Raw genomic sequence first — 24,172 nt, forward strand, 5'->3', positions numbered from 1 at the left:
ATCGTCATCATCATCATTGTTATTATTATTATTACTATTAGTAGTAGTATTATTAAACAAACATTTAAAGAAACTTGCAAAAGGATAAAAACGAAATTGAACCACAGTATCGCATTTCTATCTTAAAGACCTGGCCTGAGATTTATGGATTTAAGATTTTTTTAAATCACGCTTAGGCCTATGTGTTCTATTAGGCCTATGTATAACTTGTACTGATGCATATTGACATGTTTAGAAGTATTCACTTTGAGTGATCCCAGGAAAGAATTTGTATTGGCTCAAAAATAAGCTTTAAACTTTTAACACTGTGTACAAAGGGGGGGAGCCGCGTCTCCCACGGCTCCCCCCCCCCCCTGGATACGTCCCTGAGTTCAATCTGATGTATCATTTTTGCTTCTGTGCTGTTTTGTAATTTATTGTATGTTTATTTGGATTGTGGGTTTAGAGGATACCCACATCTTGTGCTTGGCTCTCAGCCAGTGGTGTCCTCTTGGCACCCCTCTGGCCGTTTTCTGATTTGTGATTTTTGTGCCGAATATGTAATAAATAAATAAATAAATAATTCTTGCTATAATAGAGTAGACAATTTTCATACTTCCAGAAGACATGGAATTTGTTGATTAGATATGTTTCAAACAGCCACATTAAATTTTTGGCAAAACATATTTACAGGGGTCTAACAGATAAATAGCTATAAACCATCACATAGATGATTCCATCCTGTAACCAAGTAATTTGCTGTCGGAGAAGAATAAATCAAATCAATAATAAAATATATATTCATTTAATAGTACAACTGAATTATTTTGATAAAAGAACAAAACAATAAACACACACAGTTAAGGTTTTTTGCTTACCATGAGCTTCAATCCAAGATCCAATAGACTCATGTGATTTAGGTCATGTGACTCAAGAACACCAATAACAGGTGCCATCCAGTCCTCAAACTTAGCAACATCACTATACAGGTTATCAAGCTTGACCAAAAGTTTTTGCAAGAATTCTGAATGATTTGCAACATTGCCCTCTAGGCGTGTGAACCGTGTTGTTAGTGAGTCCAGTTTCCCTCTGACTTTCTGAGCTGCTTGATGGTCACTTTTCTGAATATGAAGTCGGCCGGATTCTTTAACTTTTTCATATGGTGGTCGGTGACTATCTATGTCTGTTTCATAGAACTATTTATAAAAAACAAAAATCGTAATTTAACAAATAATAATTTTAAATATTATCAAGTCTCTCTTCAATTAAAGACCACTTTTAGGACCGAGGTTTTCATGGTCTTTAGCAGCTTTGGTCTATAATTAGAATAATAAAGATAAAAGACATTTTCTAATTTGGGACCACAGTAAAGTGGTCTTTAATTGGAGGTAGTCACTAATTGGAGGGGTCTATAATTAAAGGGAGACCATTACTGCACTAGAATATCTATATTTGTAGTCCATTTTCTTTTACAATAACCACTATTGCCAAATGCAATGCCAAAATAACATAGTCTATCTTTGAGAAGAACTTGGGTACATCAGTTCATCCAGAAGTATGTAAAAAATATATTAAAAATCTATTCTATCAATAGAGTCTATGGACACTAAAATCAACAATGTTTTAAAAATACAAATAAAAACTACATTTAACAAATACATTTTAAATGAGGCATAAATTGTACTCACTTTCAACTGCTGCACCAGGTCATAGATATGATCCTTTTTAACAACAACAGCAGTGTTAACCACTTTAGCTGCTTTCTTCTCTGTCACTTCAAGCCATTCCAGCAGACGATCCAGTTCATCCAAGACACTCCTTGAAAGACCAAGGTTTCTTTCAAGTTCACCACGGCGTAAGGAAAGTTGAGCTTCCATCCATGCATACCTTTCAGATACATCATCTTTAAAAAGATATATGCATTACAACCTTAATCATTATGATGTACATATAGTAACTTTTTACATTGTAGGTTTCACCAAAGAGTACCAAGTAAGTAAAGTGAGTACAGAATGGAAAGTGGTCGACTTTCGGGTTTCTTTTGGAACACAATCATATTCTCTCAAAAAGTAATACCACAAACTAGAGGTCATTGTTTAAAAGAGAGATAGGGTTTATAACATTAATTGATGATATACATATATAATTTAGTTGGAATAAATGTACGCTGCATGTTAAAAATGCCTTTCAGATTTTTTAAATATTTTTTTTAAATTATTTAATTATTTATTATTAATTAATTTATTATTTATTTATTTAAATTAAAAATTATTTATTTTATTATAATATTTATTATTAAATATTTAAAAAATACTCATTCTTACCAACAGTTTTCATAACATTGTCTCTAATTTCTGGCTGGGCGGAAGCTAAATTTTTCCCAGAATCCTTCAGTGTCTCAATGTCTTTTGTATGCAGAACCAGATCGTGGATTAATGTCTGCAAAAATGAGAACAATAAAAGCAATAATAAGGATTGTTTATTAATTTCATCAATTTTCCATTTAAAGGAAAAAAAATTAAATAAATCATGATGACCAAATTTTGGTAATTGCACACCAGAGGAATGTCATCCCTTTACCTTCACTCCCTATACTTCATGTCGAGATTATTCTACAAAATAATGAAGGATTTTATAAACCTTGACTTGGTCCATCTGCCTAGCAAGGCCTTCGGGCTCAGTCTCTAATGGTTCTTTGATAAAACTAGACACATTGTTGTAGGCATCATGTATCCATGGCAACACACCATTACATGACTCTGCATATTTCTGATGTTTGCTAATTATATCTTTCAGTAGTTTTATATGACGATGGAAGCTACTCTTCAAGCTTGTGTATCTCTCGTAGACATCAGACAGTTCATCTTGAATCTGCCGCGACTCTGATATTTCCATGAAACTATGCTCTGTACTGATTAGTCGGCGATATTCAGATAATGCGTCCCGGAAAGTCTACATATAAAATAACAAAAATAAGTAAGAATTGGATAAATAAATAAAATTAATTTGAACTAACTAATGAGCAAGATTATGTACATATTATGTACAACAAGAATGACAATGCAGCAATCATAATGAATCCAAAGTTTTAATACAGTATTATTGATGCTTAAATTAAAAAAAACAAAAAACCACAATAGTTAAAATTGTTGAGAAGTCTGTACCTTGGCAATATCAAAGTATCGTTGGCTTGCTCTCTTTAGGAACTTCAGATCACCTTTTCGATCACTAATTTGTTCCATCAGACTATCCATATCTTGGAGCTGCCTTTGAAGATTCTGTAGATCACGACCCATTCCTCTCTGGAGTTTTTCTAAAAAGTCCTCTGTCGTCTTCAGCCACTCCAGAAAGTCGTCAAACTCCTCTTGATATCGCTGTAGGTCATCAAGACCTGCTGTCAGATGGTTGAGTCTAGTTAAGGACTGACTACCAATCACTTCATAACGTTGCATAAGATTATCATTATCACTGCGTAGCTGTGACACATCCTCATGGCTAATTTTGTCTCCGTACTGGCGGAGCAACAGGTTAACATCCTCAAGGGTCTGGACAATGGATGGCCTTCTGGAAACAATCTCACCATTTAAGGCCTAGAAAAAGTTTAATACGAGCACAATATTTAAATGATATTAATAGTGGATAGTAAAAAATACATTACCTACTAAACAAATACAGTATTTCAAGTTTTAAGGGCACTGTTAGAAAATAGTAGACAACAGAACATCTGGTTTAAGTACAAAATCTTTATGGGGTGATCATCACCAACACCACCATGGTCATCATTACATTGAGCATTATCATCATTGGCACCAAGATCTTCCAATGCCACTAAGAAAATAAGAAAAAGGGTTTGAAATTGAATCAAACTCACAGAGTGGCGGTCTATCTGGGATCTCAAAGGTCGGAGCTGCTCTGCCATTGGCTGCTGAGTTCCTAATTTCTTTTCCATCTGAGATATCCAATCAACAAGCTGGGAGAGCGACATTTGTGCTTCTTTCAATCTCCCCTGTATCAACACCTGATGGAGAATAATGGTTATAAACATGAAATAATGGCACTTACAGGGAATCATACATATAAGATGAAATTTCACTCCTAATGATTAATATAAATTTGACTATTTTGGCAAATCAAATGCTTCTATTGTTTAAATTACAGTAATTTAGCTAATTGACAAACGAAATGCTTCTATTGGTTAAATAATGATCTTAACTATAGCAAAAAATTCTTTCGTTTTGACTATTTCTATGGAGAATCAAAGGAATTCTTTAGAATAATGATCAAATAAGCAATTACCTCATCAACAATACCAACTATGGCATATAGTGGTCAGTGAACTTTCCTAAACAGCAGTAACGTTTCTAATGTGCGTGTGGAGTGAACACCCCCAAAAAACACTTGGAGGCCCCCTAGTCTCCCCCGAAAAATCATGCCCAAGCACATAAAAATCACCTTATTTTGCAAGTATAGCACCCACTCACCTCATCGCTTCCCCCCACATGTCCTCCACGCCCCCATCAGCTCCCCATTTCAAGACTCCTAGATGCACAACTGCTAAACAGCAAATCTTTCAAAAACTTACCCTTTCGTCTTCAAGGATACGAAGCTTCAAAATGTTCTCCTCCATAGATCTCTTGCTATGATTAAATGCCACCAACAATTCATTGTACTTTGTCTTAAGATCACCACTCCTCTCATTGACAACATCATACTGCTCTTGGTTGAAGTGTTCTCTGTTGTCATGCAGCAACTTGTTCGCTCTGTCACAAGACTGATGGACTGCAGACTGCTGACCAAGAATCTCCTGATGTAGACTCTAAAATTACACAAATCAATCGTGGTGTTGGTAGTCTATGAGTGAGATACTTACCTGGATAAACCGAATAATTGCCATTGTTCCTAAAACGGAACACCCTAACAATCGTCCTCATTCCCTATTAGACGTTGTTCGTTGAAGCAGCTCCTTTGTGCTGTAGTAGCCTATATTGCTACTGTTCTATTTTTTTTAGTAGAACAAATGGCAATTAGTCGGTTTATCCAGGTAAGTATTCACGAAATAGACTGGTAAAATTTATCAATATCATGATATATAGGTACTGGCAGCTGCAGGCTCTTAGCCTCTCTTTTGACAATGACTTTACATTTGGAACCAACATAACAAATTACAGGTATCGTTATACAGTAAGGCACTGAATAAAACAATTAATGAATGTTTCTCATTCATACAATGAAATATAAAAATATTCAGTGAAAATGGAAGGTTCCATTAAACAAGACATAGTAAAGCTAAATAGAATATTCCATCTTTTAAATCAATAAAATATTCTATCCCATTGCACTCATAAATATAACTTACTAGTACAACCTGTATATACAGAGATTACTACAAAATCACATATCTTACCAGTAATTGTTCTAAGTCAGCATGGGCACTACTGATATCTGAGGACAGTTGCTTTGGACTGGACAGCTTTGCCTGTGTTTTGATTGTCCAGTTGATGAACTGGTCAACAGGGTGAAGTACTCTGGCAGCCTCTAGGTTCAACTCGAGTTCATTCTCCCTGTCCTCAAGGGCAACACTCAGTGATTTGTAGCGCTTGTTAATGTCGGAAAGCTGCAGCTGTACCTCAGACTCCTCTGTAAATCAATATGAAGTTTATAAAACAATTTACAAAACTGTTTCATTTAAGTATCATTATTATATTATAAAACAATAAAAATGATAGGATTCAATATGATAATAAATATCATAATTTGACAAATACCGACAGTTATAGCTAGCAGGCTGTGCACCCATTTTGACTGTCAAAATGCCCAGTTTTTGTAATTCACAAAGAAGTTTATTCACAAACAGCAATACCACCATCACATATTCTTTTTTTTTCCATCTACCTAAAATCCTGTGATTTATAGACGGACACTAACATACCTTCCAAGTAGCCTGCAGTTTCGCCAGATGTTTTCAATGCAAATAGCGATCCAAACCTATCAAACATAGGCAACGACGTAATGAGAAGGGATGATCGACGGAATGATTTTCCCATCATTGATGGCACATCGTGCATTAACTCATCCACTTTCGCTCCAGCAGCATTCAACTTTGATATCTTACCCTGATAATCAACAACCTCATTTCTGAATGGCTGGTGATAGAAATAATATTACTTGGTATTAAAACAATGGTTAACTGCAAGACAACAGGTGGAGAAGTTGGTGATTACGACACAGCCAGAAATTTATCTGCATTTCTCTCTCCAAACATGAGTATAATTGGATACCTGGTAAGGTGAAGATGTTCTATACTGTATAGGAATGCACCTCCAGAGAAAGCAGCAAATGATTCAAATTGTGTTATGATTGAATTTTTTGCGATGATCAGGGTGATAGTTGGAAAATGCCTAGAGAATATATTAATTGAGGCCTGTTATTTAACAGTGTTGCATTATATACGCCTGGGTCGGGACTATTCCATTATTTTTTAAGTAAGTTCCTAAAAGGAAATTGGCATATATCGGTTCATACAGGTAAGTATTCACGAAATAGACATATTAATTATAATTATCATTAATATAAATTGTTTCTTTATCATTACAGTACTCTTTATCATTATTTAATGTCATTACTATTATCATATGTATTATTAAATTCTGTATTATATATTACTACTACAACATCATTATTGCAAATAATAAGAATAAAGTAAATCATTTTAAGGTCAACTATTCAGAATTATGTTAAGTTGGTTTCATTTGCCATGTCTATCTTTATCAGACATACCTTGACTATGCTTAGCTGTGCTTGTATATCGTTCAATTCAATGGCAACACTACCAAGCTGAGCCTGTTTTCTTTCCATGCTTGCCAACCAGGGACTGACCTCCTTCAGGAGCAAGTTGTATAGTCTCATTGCTTCAATTCTCTCCTCTACCAGAACTCTCCTATTATGTCAATAGAAAATTCATTACAGTAAGTATATATTCATCAGAATTGCACAAGTGAAGAGCTATTAGTACTAAAATTGTCTTTCGTTCGGTATACATCCATCTATATTATCTATCATTATTAAACTATATATGACCAAATGCAGGCAATTATTGTATTATTATCAATATTACTAATCACTAGCAATTCTCATAAAAATATTTCCTTACCTAGAAGACAATGTCTCTTTGAGCCCAGACCAGTTATCATGCATACTTTCTTGAAGTTCAACAACACTAGATGAGTCAGCAACATCTTTTTCTGTTAAAAGTTCATCAGCAATAGACACAACCTTTTGATATTGTGGTGCATATCTGTCCAATCCTATTGCTGTTTTCTACAATTTGGAACAAAAATTCAATGAAATTCACTAGTAAACTATTTTGGGCTTGGTGTTGGGCATTTTTATGTACGTTATCATTTTTTTTATAATTTAAAGGTAAATTCAGCTAAAGGGTAACTTAGACTTTGAGATGATCCAGTTAAGTATTCATAAGTTATATAACATTATCAACTAAAAACCTATATACACTCTAAAAGGGTTGTATCTAATGATACAAGAATACCTCAAAATACATATTGCATACAGTATATCAATCACTGTCTGACGGTAAAATGGTACACATTGACTAACCTGCAATATGCTTTGAAGTTCTGATAATTCCTTCCTGTTAATGTCAGCTGACTGCAACATCTCCAGCTCTGGCAGGACCCAGTCTTCAACTTCATCAGCTTCCCTCTGCAAAAGGTTCACCTTTTCCAGTAAAGCCTGAACAAACTTGCATTTATCCACTATAGGACTTAACAGACGACTGTAACGGGAGTTCATGTCATCCAGCTTTGCTTGGATATTATGAAGGGTACTTGACTTTCCACTCTGAACAACACTGGTCACATCACGGTTAATGTTGCTCACCACAGACTGAAGAGTTTCTAATTGGTTCTTCAAATTCTATAAAGTGAATATTTTTGAATGTGAATAATAGTTTGATACATAAGAAACTCTAAACAAATTTTAGCATACTGACTTTTGTACACACAACTCAATTCATAAAATGACAGAACAAAAATCATCTCACACACAAATTCAATTTCAAACTCACCACATATTCTTGCAAGATATTTGTAAGTGGTTCCTTTTTCAAGATGATAGGAATCTGCCCAAGTCTGGCAAAAATATGCTCTGCATCCAGTATCTGTCTTAGAAGGTTCTCCAGTCGCTCACGGAGGCCTATATTGCCACTAAGGCTACTGGTGAGTTTCATCTTGTACTCGGATAACTGGGTCAACAGTTCCTTGTACCTCTTACTGACATTATCTGTTGGTAGGTACAGTATATTCAATAATTACATTTACAGTAAATTTAATCAAGAAATGTATTTTTAACAATAGGCATGTTAATAGTCAAAAAAATTAATTATTATACTATTTTTGTCCAATGCTAATTTTATGTGGATCATGATAAAAAAAACAAGAAAAAAAAAGAAGCAGTCTCATGCAAATACATTACACAAATAATAATTGGAATTGGTATTCAAATATTTACCAAGGATCTGTTCTCAATGTAAGGAGGATAGACAATTACAATATTGAATTTTATACTACCACTGTGTGAATGAAAGCTTGTGCTCAATAAAATATTTGTTAGGTTTATTAGTGCTGCCTGTCTTTTTTACTGTTTATATAGTTCAGACTAACACAACTAAGCCACTATTTCATAATATTTTTGTTCTGGAAAAAAAATTGGCATATATCGATTCCCATTTAGCCTTTAAGGTATAACAGTAGCAGTAGTACTAGCAACAGCAACTGTATCAGCAGCAGTAGTAGCAGTAACATAGTAGTAGTAGTAGTAGTAGAAGTAGTAGTAGACAGGATACTTATTGTTAATATATTATAATTATTTTACCTAAATGTGTCTGTACACTTTTTTTAACATCATCATGAACATCACAGAGGTCTCTTCCAGATTCTTTCAGTCTGTTGACTTCCCTGCCATGCAGTAGAATAGTGTCATTGGCATCCTAAGGAAAATGGATTAGTATAATTAATTTTATGTCACAACACATCAAACACAATTAAAAATAATAATAATAATAATTTATATGAAATTTAATTTGTTATGGAGAAACCAGGTTTAATGGTGATAAAATATTCATACATAGATATAATACATCATTTATATAGCACTATTTCTTGAAGATCATGAGAGTGCTTTATGCTTTTTATGTATTGTTTTACTATTATACAACACTATTGCAAAATATGGACATGAACTACATCTAACAAAAGAAAGCCGGAAGTGAGAAAAAAATAAAACAAAGAAGACGAAACCAAACCACTGCACCGTTCCTCAGCAATTTAAGGCACAAGGGCCACCAGAACAGTATTCACAGGTGTTCGAATGATGTTGGCATCTAGTCCTAGACAATTCCAGACAACATATTGTCTACAGTGGATTAGAACCCTTGACCCTGTCACTAGAGGTGCTCTACTAAATAAGTTGAGATAACCCTTTGGGAGTTTCAATCTATCACATTGCTTTTTTTTGTCAATCTGTTCCTAAGATGGATTCTTGAGAAAGACGTCTAAAATTTATTTTTACTCTATTAAACTCTATTCTAAATGTTGAAACTACAAAGCTTTAGAATTTACTTTGACTCTGTCAATCTGTTCCTGAAGATGACTTGGTTCTCCAGAGACATCTTCTTTCACCAGCTTCTTGACAAGCTCTGTCATCTCATCCAGCCATTCTAGCATGAATTCGGATGAAGATTGATACTTTTCCATTCTGTCAGAGATTTTTGTGATCAACATTGTGTGGTCTTGACACTCTCCTTTCAGTTGTTTGTATCGGTTGTTGAGGTCACTTAGTCTGTCAGATATTATGTTGCTATCTGGTATATGGCTGGATGACAAGGAAAACTGACGAATCGGGGTGCAATCACGGAACTCGGCCAAAGCTTCAAGGTATTCCTGTACAATGTATTAAAGTTTTTACTAAAAATGTGATAATCGTATATACTATTAACATTTCACAATAATAAAAAAATGCTGTTGTAAATAAAAATATGTTGTTGTCAATTTAAATGATGATAGAGGACTTGCCTTTGAAAATGCTACAAAGTTTGATCCAGCAAGTGTGATAAACTTCAAGTTAGCAGCTTGACTGAAAACATCTTCTGCAAACTCTTTCTGTTTTTCACACTGGTGTCTAACTTGATCACTATCAACTCCTATATTCGTAACAGACCTCTCAAGAATTCCTGTTGCTTGAGACATCCAGGACTCAAATTCTTCCATCTCTGCCACAACCTTCTCCAAGTCATGAAGAGCTTGCTGGAGTTTGGTCAGGCGTGAATTTGAATGGCTGTTGAGATTATTGTACCGGGATCTCAAACTGGTGGCATCTTTCTGCAGGTTCTCAATGTCTTTGATATTGAAGCTGTCTAGTGGAAGCTTTAGAAAGTGTTGCACTACTTGACAAACTTCCAACACTTCTTCTTGATGCTCTTTTATCGATTCATTCAACGTCTGAATAAAAATAATAATTTGTCAGTTGTAAATATATTCCGCATATTCACAGAATATGGCTTTTGAAATGTATACATTTTCAAGTTGAATGTGCGCTTTGAAGAATACAAATCAAAATCAACGGGCAAAAACAATACAAACCGATGTACATTTGATAAATTAACAGCGACATATCAGTTTTCACAATAGGATATCAGATTATGTCCTTTTGTTCATTTTATGAGCAAATTGTGAACATTTTCAACTCTTTAAGCGGCCATCCTAAAAGCCTGAGTTTGCAGTTCTCTGGGCTATTTGTACCACTTAGGTAGTCCTATTCTATTACATAACAACGTCTTTTCCACAGGCTCTTTTACCAAGACACAAAACTAACCTTATGTTGACTGAGCTGGTCTGACAATGGTCTCAATTGCTCTGCTAGTGGCTGTCCAGAGGCTAACTGGTTTTCAGCATGTGTAATCCAGTCCAGTATATCTCTGACTTTCTGATTTAGAGAATCATACTGCTCCTGCAATCTTATCTAAGGAAATATTGATAAGGAAAACCTCAGTGTAAAATCAAATTAATACTAATATTTATGATAAATAATTTATAATTATGATTTCTAAAGTATGTATATATAAATATATATAAATATATATATAATATATATATAATATATATATATATATGATTTTTAAATATTGTTTGAAGGTTTGCATGGCGAATTAATAATATATTAATTCTTGCGGTACACCATGCAGATAGTTCTGAAAAGAACTGTTGTTTGATAAGAATGATTTGTAAAGACATTCTCAACAAACAGTGGTCCTTTTTAGAACTATGTACATGGTGTACCGTAAGAATATTATGATTTCATTAAAATATTAATAAGCTTTGATGTCCTGATGTTAGCCTGCCTGAGATGGCTCAGTTACAACACATCCTATGTCAGTTATTATTAAATCAACAAGGAATTCTATCTATCAACATCACTGACATTTTAATGACATTTTCTCTTGCCTTATAAAAGTTATATTAAATCTTACGAACCCTTTCATCGTGATTTAGACGAAGACTGCTGAGGGTGTCTTCTGTCTTCTTGTAAATGTCACCTGATCTCCGACTCAAAAGATCATACTGATGTCGAAGATCTGCGATAAGCTTCTGGAGGTCATCAATTTGTTCTGAGGTCAATTGATGCCGTTTGTCAGAGAGAAACTGTTCAGCACCGTGAACTGAATCTAAAATAGCTGCCTTCTTGGCTTCCACATCACCATGGATACCCTAAATGTTTAGAGATATAAAGATTTAGAATTATTAAAACAAACTGTATGGTAAATAAATGTGGTAAGAGATGCTTATAATCAATATTACAGAACTTTAATTTATATATTTTTTATCCGTGCTTAACAATGTATTTCATGGCTTTAGCTCCCACAAAACAAAATTAAAAGTAAAAAGTATATACGGAATATGAAGAGATAATGATTTTTATGTAGTGTTTGGACCTGTGGCAAATTAAATAGGGAGGGGGCAGCCATGGTGAGACTGAGGTGGGTAGATCCTCTATCTGTGAAAGTCCTTCCCTGGGCTATTACGAATTTCTGGATCCACCACTACTATAACATTTATATGTTTTGTTATTAGTGTTACTATTTAAAAACTTAATGGTAAAATTATTTTGAAAAACAATGAAATTACTTGATAATGATATAATTAATAGCAATATTAAGCTCGCTGATAAATAAAAGTACAATTTCAACAATGATCATTATACATCTTGATTATTTGTTTCACAAGATTAATAAAACTGAAAAACAAAAGCAGTAATAGAAATACGCAATCAATATTTTACCTTGTACGATTCAAACTCCTTATGTAACATGTTCAAGTCAAGACTACTTGGTGCTGATAGGTTTACCCTTGAATCAATGTCTGACACCCAGTTGAGTAAATCAGTAAGATTCAATTTCCTCTCTAGGTACATTTCAATGATGTGCAGCAAAGCATCATGGTCATTCAAATGGCTGATGAGGGCAGCATAACGCTGTTCAACAATTCCCACTTGTTTTTGAATGGCTGAATCAACTAAGCAGATAAAGCGGTATAAAATCAATCAAATGATAAAAAAAAAAATTGTTACTGGGAAAAATTTCAAATAATGATGATTTAAGAACTTAATTTGCAATAAGCAAATAACATTTGGTAAGGCTTGAATCTCATGTCTATTGTTTCATAGTGCTGCCTCCATTTCATACTAACTTGAATGTTTTAAAGAGACTTCAGTATTATTAGGAAACATTTATCATCATCTTAAAATAAGCTTTTACCTTCAGCTATGAGTTTTGTTTCATCATTTCCAGAAGACTTCTGTTTCCATGACAGTGCAGCATTGGTAGTACCGATTTGAAGTGACCTAAAATGAGGGCGGCTGTGCAACACTACTTCTTCCTCTTGCGTCAATCTATCTAGTATCTGCCCATAACGACTGTAGTCTGTTATCGTTGGCTTGTAGTTATTAATCTCAGTCAATAATTTCTGTGTATGAAAGATTGTTTGATTGACAAACTAGGACTGCTAGGTAAATTATGACTTAATTTAATCATTGTTATTAGTATTTATGGAAAAAGAACACAATTCTCTAAATTATAAAAACATTTTAAAAATTTTAAATAACAAATGCAAACATGGAAAAGAACAATAATATTTTCATTTATGTGAAATACAATTATCTTTTTTCTTTAGTTGAATATCCACCTCTTCTTATTGTTTTATGTGAACTTTTGTTTTATTTCCATACATTATCTCTTAACTTGTCTCATATTAACCATTCAAAATAATTTACATGATTCTTTTACCATTTTATAGCTCTCATTTTGGTGTTTAACCTTGTGTTAATAACTAAAAATCAATTTGAGTGATGGGTTTGGCTTGTCTTTTCCACTTAGTTTAAACAGGAATATGTACCTTGGTAACTTGTATTTGGTTATGTAGAGTAGGCAGGTCTCTTGGTGCAGGAATCAACTGCTTCACCTTATACTCTGAGCTATCCAACCAATGGCCTACCTCCTTGTAAGCATAGTTATACTTCCTACTTGCTCTAATTCTCGCATCAATTTGCTTACTCCTGCATAAAATAAAGTTAGATATTTGTTGTTGGGCTGTTGGAATTGATAAACACAATATGTAAAAAAACTTTTAAAAAGATGATTTATGATATTAAACAAACAATTTGTCTCTTATACACATCTAGATGTGTATAAGAGACAGGTGTAATGGAGTGTATCTGGTGGTATTTGAATCTTGCCCTGACAGCGAGAGGTTGCAGGTTCGAGTCCCGCCAGAAGCATTTTATTACACAATTTTTTTATTCATTTATTTACAGGACTATATTCATTGAAAGCTATGCTACATGATGTATTATTATGTCCTTTATTCGAACACTGTATTTACCTTTCTTTGACGATTTATATATAATTTAATTTAACAGTGTTAACAGCTATCTTGATTTATATATATATATATATGTATATATATATATATAGCTTGGAACAAAACACCAATAAAAATATCAATATTAGTAAAAAGTACCTCCTTTGAAGAAGATCTTCAAGAGCTCTCCAGTTGTTGCTGACACTGGTGAGGACAGAAGCCACATAAGAAGCATCACTAGCTTTAGGATCCTGCACAAGACGCTCTCCCATAGAGTGAATTCGCTTCAATTGATTTTGATAAACTGACTGTTCCTGAACCCAATTCTAAAAGAAAATAAATTCAATGTTTATTTCATTAATAGTTTACATCCTAATTATTGCGATTATCAATTGTTATTTAATTATATATGTCCATGTTATTTCAAGATTATAATGGGCAAACATTTATTGGATCTATGTCTGCTTGTCATCTATGGTATTATCTATGTAATATTGCAAGCATTTTAAGTAAGAAAAACATAAATGAATTTATGAGGATTGTTATGAAATGTTGGGTTATATATGCCTGGGTTAGATGATTCCATTATTTTTTCGCGGGTGAGTTCCATTTGTAATCTGGCTTATATCAGCTCATCCAAGTAAAGAATTCATGAAATAGACACATAAAGTACAGTACATTATGTGCGTTTGAACAATTTACATTAAAATGTTAATTATATCTCGATATATTTGATCATTCAAAGGTTTATTGCTTGTTGCAAATACATATAACATTCAGTTTTCATTGTAGTAATAAAATCTAATTTTACTTATTCCTATTCATCACATTTTATATCATCTAGAAATATACTTTGTTTAGAGATTAAAACACATACTTTAACATTTTTCTCTATTTGACTGAGGTCAAGGTTGAACATCTCTTTCGAGTCCAATTCATCACAGACAGGAAGTAACCAGTCTTCTAATTGGTCAACAGCTTTCTCAAATTCTTCCAGCCTCGTAATGAAGTCTTCAACGATCCGGCTATGGCGTCTGACTGATTCTGTCAACTGATCAAAGCGGGAATTAACAGAAGAGATCTTGGTCTGTATTGCCTTGGCAATGCGGGGTTCACTGCTTTTAATTACCTTGTCAGCCATATCATTGAATGTTCGAATACTTGACCTGTGACTCTCAATATCACCTTCTATTGCCTATAAGAAGAATAATTATATTATAATTACTATCGTTATTATCATTATTATTATCATTTATATTTCAACAATAATCAGTCCCTGATTTGCATCATCTCGTGTTCTCAAACCAACATTAAGAAAACAATAACAATACATGATGTACACTCTCTTTCAGCTTAGAAAAATGATCATAGGTCTCCCACCTGCCTTACCTTAACTTCTTGGAGGTTTTCAATGAGAGGAGCTCGTTTGATTATCAGTAGTGTTCCCTTCTCCATCTTGTAGAGCTTCGCTTCGGTGAGATCCAACCATTGCAGGAGGTCATCACAGCTTTCCTGGAAGCTCTGTGACTGCACAAGACCCTCATGCAGCTGTGAACTGCGTGATTTGATGTTGGCATCGAGAGCATTGTATCGCCTCACCATCTCGTCTACATGATACAAGAAAAATGTTACTTATAATAATGAAATATATTTACATACAGATTTTTTGGCAAACATTTTCAATCCACGAAATTAAAAGATAAAATGTTTACCGGTGCTCTTTCTGGCAGCTGGCTCCAATTCAGGTTCAGCATCACCAAGTTCCCGACAATACTCTTTGCATTGATCAATATCTTGCAGATGTGCCACAACATCATCTTGGATCAACTGCATCAAAATAAAATTAATATTACAAATTTAATCCTTAGTGAAGGAATGATGAAATATAAATTAAATTGAATTTAAGTGACCAAAGGGCTGATATTCAATGGATTGTTTTTTGGTTTTTTTTTAGTCTTCTGGAAAAAAATTTTTTATTTATAAATAGATGTGTATCATTATTATGACATGATGGCAGTGGGAGTGGATTACCCTACAATAATTTGTGTTGTGAAGTAGTATTGAAAATAAAGTTAGTATACTTAAATCATTATTTATAATAGTGGTACAAACAGGTAACAAAACAGCCTGCTACCCAGCAGCCATTTGGGTACTTAAAGATTGTTAGCGGTATCATACGAAAGGGAAATGACTGACTCTGTAAGCATATTTTTTTTTGTTGTTTAGTTCTGTATTTTATGTAATTGTGTCTCAGAGCAACATCAATTTCTATGTATTTTTATGATGCAAATTACAACAAATGGAAATAAATTAATGAATGTACAGGCAGTAATTAAAAAAAAAAAATTAAAAAATATGTTAAGGTAAATTTCAGTAGCATTGCAATGTATCCATTAACTTATTCCTTCTTCCATATATTTATTCCTTCACTAATACCATAGAAACAAACTAGGCGTACAATATAAAATAAATTACCTGCAGTTTATTGATTTTTTGTTGAATATTTGCTGTATATGTATCCATTAACTTATTCCTTCATCCATTTATTTATTCCTTCACTCATACCATAAAAACAAACTAGGCATACAATATAAAATAAATTACCTGTAGTTTATTGATTTGTTGTTGAATATTTGCTGCATCACTTGATGACACTTTGTTCAGGGCAGCCTCGGTCTCTTTTAGCCAGCGATAAAATTTAACACAGTGGTCTTCAAATAACTGTTGCAGTGAGATAACCTGGTTTAATAGACTTAAGTGCTCACTGCTTCTTGTCTTCAGCAGGTCGTAACGCCTCGTTACACTAGTCAAACGATCTGATATCGTATTCGGTTCTGGATGAGACACAAACTGAAAATTGCTGATGCTTTCTCGGAAAGTTGCCAGGGATGCTTCATAACCCTAAAATTAAAGACCTTTAAGTTTAACAATTTATATTTTTAAGAATTACTCCTTTTTCCTCCTTTTATTAGTCTAGTGCAAAGCCGGGATCTCAATGCACACGAATGTCGTTATCCGACACGATTCTAAAGAACACAACGCGACGACGTGTGCACAATGGATTGTTTTTAATGACGAACAGTTCAGACTGCCACCGACAATCAGCAGATGGCGTCACATCGTCTATCGCACAAAGAGAGCGGAGTTGGATTTGTATGACCGTTGTACAATACAGTGAGTGATGGCTTTACCAATTAACATTGCATATAGGAAGGTATTTGTAATTTCGCAAGCAAAAAGCAATTAACACCCTTACCTTTGACATTTCTAGCATTTTCTCGCCTGCTTTGATGATAAACTTCAAGTCAGCGGAGTGGGTTAGTATGTCATCATTGAAATCCTTGTGCTGTGCATGTTGATGTTGCATTGTGGGAAGGTCTCTGTTTACTGATTTCAATGACCTTTCTAGAGTGTGCTCAGCTGTGGCCAACCACTGCCCAAAGTCTGTAATTTCTTCATCAAACTTTGGTAGATCTTGGGAGGCAATCTGGAGTTGGGTCAAACGCATGCTAGACTCTCCATTGACATGGTTAAACCGATGGCTTAACTCGGAGTTGAGGTCTGTGAGGTTGTCAAGTTCATCTTTACTGAGTCTTAACCGGTACTTCTGTATCATGTTTTGAGCATCCTGAATTGCCTTGATTACAGGATTCTGGTGATCTTGGATATCATTTTGGATTTCCTATAAAAAAAATGATTAAAACAGACAAAATGAATGTTATGGTAGCAGTGGCGATCCAGGAATTCAAAATAAAAGAGACCGAGGGAGGATTTGATTGATAGCAGGTCTATATCACCTCAGGGGCACCATGGTTGGGGTTGAGATGGTTAAAAATGGCACTCTCAGACTTATATTTGAATATAATTTTCTTTTTATTTCTCCATTACTTTTATAATTTAAAAAAATTTAGGGGGTCCGGGACAGCTGCCCCCACCCCCATTTAATCCGCCACTGCAGGTATGTATAGTGTGGTGCATGGAAGTACAGTGTGGTGGATGATTCTATTATCTTCAAGGTCAAGAAACATTGTATATTATCAGTTCATCAGGTGAAAGTATATTCAAGAAGACAAAAAATTTATGTTATATTTCACTGTACATCCAAGAACATAGTAGGCTTCCAAGTTACAGAATTCAAACTACAATTGAACATTTGTTTCACCCAAATTTTGTTGAAAATAACTTATTAATCTGTATGTTTTGTTATCAACAAAGTAAAAGGCCTATGTTTTATATAAATTGAAAGAAAAAAAACCCCAAAATACAAATATTGGTATTCTTTTGAACATTATTAATGATTTTTCAAAATATATTAATACTTTATGTAGTTTTGTGAGAACATTCACATATATTAAGAAAATAAATATTTTAACATATAATAATTATTATTATATATAATTTACCTAAATTAATGTTAACCTTGATTTAAACAATGTGAAGACTTTGATTTACCCTGTGGTGTGTCAACTGCTTCATAAGGGCTGTCAGTGAATTTCCCATTGAATCTTGTGTTGCCAGGTTGTTCTCTGCTTTTCTAACCCAATCCAAGAGGTCTTGCAGAAACAAGACTGCATTATGATACTGCTCACTCAGCATGGCCTAATGAAAATGTAAACACAAACACTTCCTTATAACCATAATAACAATAACAAATCATCATCACCACTATCAACATTACCATTACTATAATTATTATATAGTGTATTATTGTTACAGAACTTACAGAATCTTGTTGGTTTTGTTCCAGCTCATCAAGTACATCATGTGAATTTTTCAACCAATCAGCAGCATTCTTTTTCAGTTTTTCATAGAGAGTTCGAAGTTCACTAATATAATGCTGAAGTCCGGTGTAGCAATCAGAGCTGAGTGTATCATGGTGCTCACGAAGGAAAGCTTCACCAGAGTTGATTACATCGACTACAGAAGGGCCTAGCTCATCAACCTCTTTACTCACAATCTACAGATCCCAAATGCGATGTTAGATAATTTTTCGAAAAAAAAAAAAAAACCGCAAACCTGGAGGACGGAAAATTTTACTTTCTGCCGCAGTTGCTAAAGGACCTTCCGGAGTGTCAATCAATGTTGACAACTCGCGCAGGGCCTAAAAACATGCGTTGTCCCACAAATGTACATGTTTACATAACTTTATGCATAATGTTTTGTGTTACTTTAACAATAATATCCATGGGGTGGGATTAATAAAAAAGGTCCACCATGGATGCAGTCTTTTATAGCTTTGTTTTGCTTGTTGTACTGTGTATAGTCCTTGATAACTGCAGTACAAATAAAAATTAAAATCAAAATCTCTTATATATATATACAGCTATATTTGCCTTGTTTATGTATAGTAAAGCCATGATTGTTGACATCTTCTGCAGTAAGTATTTTATAAATGAAAATTAATTGGGAGGGGTGGTGGAAAACACAAATGAACAAGGTGAGTGCATGCATATAACTACATATCCAAATAAATGTTATTCACCAACAATTTGACTTCCTTCCCCTAAAATATGCGGATTAAACTTACCAAGAAAGCACCTATTTCCCCTGACAGTTCTTGTAAATCTTTGCTATTCGGTTTCTTCTCCGTCAGCTGAGTGAGAAGGTTTTCCACGGTCACTTTCATGCTGTTCACAGAATCCCGACTGGTGAGCCAGAGACGTATCAATGCAAGGTCTTCAATCAAACCCAATATGGTTTTCTTGCTGTCTCTTATACACATCTAGATGTGTATAAGAGACATGTGTGACCTTAACAATAATATCCATGGGGTGGGATTTGGTAAAAAAGGTCCACTATGGATGCAGTCTTTTATAGCTTTGTTTTGCTTGTTGTACTGTGTATAGTCCTTGATAACTGCAGTACAAATAAAAATTAAAATCAAAATCTCTTGTATTTTTATACAGCTATATTTGCCTTGTTGATGTATAGTAAAGCCATGATTGTTGACATCTTCTGCAGTAAGTATTTTATAAATGAAAATTAATTGGGAGGGGTGGTGGAAAACACAAATGAACAAGGTGAGTGCATGCATATAACTACATATCCAAATAAATGTTATTCACCAACAATTTGACTTTCTTCCCCTAAAATATGCGGATTAAACTTACCAAGAAAGCACCTATTTCCCCTGACAGTTCTTGTAAATCTTTGCTATTCGGTTTCTTCTCCGTCAGCTGAGTGAGAAGGTTTTCCACGGTCACTTTCATGCTGTTCACAGAATCCCGACTGGTGAGCCAGAGACGTATCAATGCAAGGTCTTCAATCAAACCCAATATGGTTTTCTTGAGGGCATCGTAGCGTCGATTTATCAATGCAAGCTCTTTGTCAAACTTAGTTTCCCCAATTTCTGAGGTATTAGAAAATTGTAAACAAAATTGTTTATGAATTTCCTTAAAAGAATAAACACTTTAAAAATAAAGCTATTTTGAATTCATGTTTGATACTACACAGTTTTGTTACTTGTAATACATTTTACTTAAGGTGTCTATTGTTTTACAACATATACATTTACATATTATGACAAACAATGGTGGTCACTGTCAGATTTCTACTTTTAAAAAATGTATGTGATTTTAAGATTAATTACATTTATTACATGAAATAAAATGAAAGAACTAAAAATGTCATATATAACTTATATGTTGTTATATATAGAAGTTCTTTCATAAATTTAAAAAGATGACAAATCAGTACTCTTTATGCAGGATGATAATTTTCACGAAAGTGTTGCAACTACATAGAGAATTGGCAAATAATCAGTTTATTATTTATAATCTATTTGTCAAGCTTAAATGGTCAATAGTTGACTATAGTTGGTCTATCAGGTTGTAAGTATTAATAATTTACTTATGCTTAAGTGGTCATTAAAGACCACTTAAGCACTGAATCCATAAACTCATTCACTATGTTTCTGTTTTGAAGTTGGAAGATATTTCCTAATGGCAAATTCATCACGACTGACACAAGTATATGATGTCCACATCCTTACCCCTTGATCCATCAAGAGAGGTTGTACTTCTAGTGAGTGACCAATCAGATTGCAGGCCATCTTCAACTTCGATTGACTTCTGATGAACACGTGTTGCTATGCTGACTTGGTGTTCCCGGAGGAGATTGTTCAATGTTGAGCCTAATTTGTTGATGTCTTCGATCAATTTCTCATTGTCTGAAATTTCTTTCTGAGTAAGCTGCAAAAAGAATAGAAGATATAATCAATTATGTATAAATGGAGATATAAGAGTTGGAAAACAGTTAAAGTAAACAAATATACAGATAGTTGTTTGGATTGTTCGGAGCAGCGGTTAGTTTTGGTGCTTCCAACCACATGGTCAGAAGTTCAGACAAAAATAACAATAGTCACATAACTTGTGTCCTTCTACAACATACTTTGTTGCCTCTATATCCAGTATAAATACGCACTTGGTCGGATGGACGACTAAGAATAGGCCTACTCAACACAAAGTGGAGAAATTTGCATGTGAATGATTCTGCATCCAATGACTAAGAAAAAGGCACCTGGAGAAATTCTTTTATGTTTAAATACCATGATTACAATTACTGTTATTTTAGCACCCATTAAAATCAATGTTTACATGTACCTTTAGTTGTTGAAGCTGCATGTCGACATTATGTTCATCTCTTGTCTTCAATGTTATGCCATCAAGCTTCTCCTGCATCCTGTCCAGCCAAGACTGCACTTCCGATGCCATGTTCTCATACCGCTTCTCAGTTAGCTTCCGTTGATCAAACTGACCACGTCTAAGACAAAATCATACAAAATTGAAGAACAAAGACTGACCAAATATAAAAAATATTAATGTTTGCTCAATACAACACACAATTCTTCCAGTCACTAATAACAGGCATGGTGAGAAAGAGATACAGTAGTATGCTTATGATGAGAGTAAATTCTATTTAAGATGATTCACTCTCTTGAAAGTTTACTACCTAATGAGTAAAGATTCCATTTGGGAGCAACTAAACATTAACATTGCTAAAGACTTAAGCCTATAAGCCTCGCGGTTTACTGCTCTCATTAAAATATATCAAAAAGAACAATATAGTCTACACATGCACATTAACTCACCTGGTAGCAAGAGCAGCCTCTAAGGAGGCCCAGTTGTGTTTGAAGTTCATCATCATGGCTGAGAGTTGCGATGTATTATTTGCCCGTGGATGATCAAAGAGTTCTCGTGCAAGACTCAGGATCTTCTGGTACTGAAGCTGTTGACGATTGATGTCTTGAGCAGCTGCCTGTAGTAAAAAGGAGGATTAACTTCCATTGAACAAAACCAAACCATGATCTTATAGAAGAGATGGTTAGTGCTTAGGTGAACACAAACACCAACATTGTGCGTCTAATAAAAGATCATGCAAGGAAAGTAATAAGATTGATAATATAACTTTACTTTTGTCTCTCTTAATAGACTGCAGGAGTGCCTTGAAGAATGACTATGCTATTCACATAAATAAAAGCTTATTACTGTCATACAATGATCAGAATGACAATTAGTTATTATCTCAAGATACAACATTCAAACTTACCTGTAATTTAGAATCCATGCCTATTATATCTAGTTCAGCAATATCTGTTGATTCAAGTTCTTGCAGTAATGGCAGCAGCCAACCTTCAAATTTCTCAACTTCCAACTCAAGATCAACCAGTTTGCTGGAGAACATCTGCAGTACCTCTCCATGCTTTCTTAAATTGGTGATCAAATTGTTGTGACGCCGTCGAAAGTCGTCCAGTTTGGATTGGTAGATGATACGTTCTTCCGGTTTAGCGGAGTTGATGAGTTCTGAAGTGGAACTTAAAACTGACTCTATCACATCTTGGTAGTCACTAATCTCCTTCTCAAATACCTAAAACAATATTATATAAAAATGTAAGTGATATGATTACTTTTAGTCAATTAATCACTCAATCAATCAATATATTAAATCAATCAAAAACACTATGTGTAGTTCAAACTTCTGTATTGTGTCTGAAATATGTAGCCACAAAAAGTAAATATCAAAATAATAAAAGAAAACAGAAAAAAAGCAAAACTCAAAATATAGAGACGTAAATCCCAAACATCCCACATTTGTTCATTTTTCCTGATTTGCTATGTGGTTTGTTTTGAAGACTCATGTCATATTAGGTGTTACATGTACCTTATAAAGCCTTAACATCAACAATCTTTTTAATGATTAACTGTATTTGTACTTTTTAAAAATTCCTTACCCTGTATTCTTGCAGCCTCTCGGAAAGAGGTTTCCTCTTAACCATGATGATCGTTCCTTTCTCCATCTCAAATTCACGCTTCTCTTTATCTTCCAGCCATCGAATGAGATCATCTAAATGTTGATTCTTGTCCAGCCCCATTCGCAGTCTTTGAATCCGTTCACGAACGCTTACGTCTAATTCATCGTAACGCTGGACAACATCATCTATTACCGGTATTGTTTAAAAAAAAAAAAATTTTCTTTTAATTTTTGCTTAAATTGGTTAATGTAAATAAAATAAGGAAACTAAAGTAATTGCTTTATCAAATGTATGCTTAGCCTATTCTACATGTGAGCAATGATAGAAATATTTAACAAAATCATACACATGTGAAGGGTTCTCACAAAAAATTCATAAAATATCAAACATGATATAATCATATTCTATGCAAAGCATGGTTTCCATAGAATCGCTACACAGTTGCTACAGCATTTTCACTGCAATCGTTGCACTGCACAAGCTGTCCCCGACACAATCGGAAACGCTCCCTGATTCAACTGACCAATCAGCATCGCCAAAAAGAGTTGGCAATAGCGTGTAATGATTTTTATGGAAACCAAACTTATTAAGCAATGGTATATAACATATTGGGTTAATTAGTGTATTTAATCCATAATGATTCTGTGGTTTCAGTATAAACACAATTAAGTAAACAAGATTCAATCATGAGTTATGCATGAGTAGCTGCACAGTTTACACCTGGCTGCACTCAGAGTAAACTATTGCATTTACCAGTCTCTTTTGTGAACAACAAAATTGTAAACTTCATTTCACTTCAATTGATTTATTTGTTTTTATAACACTATCAAACAGTAACTTGTTTTTAAATGTGGTCAAATTTTGTCAGATAAGAGACGGATAGTCAATGTACAAAATACAGTAAAATTCCAAACCTGAAAGAATAGTTTCAGACCTGTCAAATGAATTTTTGATTTTCTCCAAAATTTTAAATTCTGTGGAAATGTGTTGCGTCATGATTAACATGATGTATTTA

General features: G+C 34.0%; 1 protein-coding gene across 1 annotated transcript in view; it reads right to left on the bottom strand.

Annotated features, from left to right (window-relative positions):
* The window catches only part of LOC117122219 (microtubule-actin cross-linking factor 1-like), a 48,882-nt gene that overhangs the window by 12,572 nt on the left and 12,138 nt on the right, over positions 1-24,172 (bottom strand). Inside the window, exons 14-50 of the mRNA XM_033267729.1 lie at positions 23,137-23,342; positions 22,455-22,772; positions 21,997-22,163; positions 21,509-21,668; positions 20,899-21,097; positions 20,179-20,256; positions 19,435-19,595; positions 18,631-18,864; positions 18,360-18,506; positions 17,164-17,589; positions 16,512-16,808; positions 15,620-15,734; positions 15,297-15,514; positions 14,785-15,102; positions 14,067-14,233; positions 13,443-13,602; positions 12,806-13,013; positions 12,331-12,563; positions 11,526-11,759; positions 10,867-11,013; positions 10,068-10,493; positions 9,615-9,935; positions 8,869-8,983; positions 8,063-8,277; positions 7,594-7,911; positions 7,130-7,296; positions 6,757-6,916; positions 5,909-6,122; positions 5,384-5,616; positions 4,562-4,795; positions 3,851-3,997; positions 3,144-3,569; positions 2,620-2,931; positions 2,304-2,418; positions 1,668-1,882; positions 858-1,175; positions 671-738 (exon numbers count right to left, since the gene is read on the bottom strand). Of these exons, the coding sequence (XP_033123620.1) occupies positions 671-738; positions 858-1,175; positions 1,668-1,882; positions 2,304-2,418; positions 2,620-2,931; positions 3,144-3,569; positions 3,851-3,997; positions 4,562-4,795; positions 5,384-5,616; positions 5,909-6,122; positions 6,757-6,916; positions 7,130-7,296; positions 7,594-7,911; positions 8,063-8,277; positions 8,869-8,983; positions 9,615-9,935; positions 10,068-10,493; positions 10,867-11,013; positions 11,526-11,759; positions 12,331-12,563; positions 12,806-13,013; positions 13,443-13,602; positions 14,067-14,233; positions 14,785-15,102; positions 15,297-15,514; positions 15,620-15,734; positions 16,512-16,808; positions 17,164-17,589; positions 18,360-18,506; positions 18,631-18,864; positions 19,435-19,595; positions 20,179-20,256; positions 20,899-21,097; positions 21,509-21,668; positions 21,997-22,163; positions 22,455-22,772; positions 23,137-23,342 (8,197 nt within the window). The remainder of the gene's footprint in view (positions 1-670; positions 739-857; positions 1,176-1,667; positions 1,883-2,303; positions 2,419-2,619; positions 2,932-3,143; positions 3,570-3,850; positions 3,998-4,561; positions 4,796-5,383; positions 5,617-5,908; positions 6,123-6,756; positions 6,917-7,129; positions 7,297-7,593; positions 7,912-8,062; positions 8,278-8,868; positions 8,984-9,614; positions 9,936-10,067; positions 10,494-10,866; positions 11,014-11,525; positions 11,760-12,330; positions 12,564-12,805; positions 13,014-13,442; positions 13,603-14,066; positions 14,234-14,784; positions 15,103-15,296; positions 15,515-15,619; positions 15,735-16,511; positions 16,809-17,163; positions 17,590-18,359; positions 18,507-18,630; positions 18,865-19,434; positions 19,596-20,178; positions 20,257-20,898; positions 21,098-21,508; positions 21,669-21,996; positions 22,164-22,454; positions 22,773-23,136; positions 23,343-24,172) is intronic.

The sequence above is a fragment of the Anneissia japonica genome, unplaced genomic scaffold (genome assembly GCF_011630105.1).
Source record: "Anneissia japonica isolate Jap-2015-1 unplaced genomic scaffold, ASM1163010v1 scaffold287708_len1499824_cov190, whole genome shotgun sequence".
Lineage (NCBI taxonomy): Eukaryota > Metazoa > Echinodermata > Crinoidea > Comatulida > Comatulidae > Anneissia > Anneissia japonica.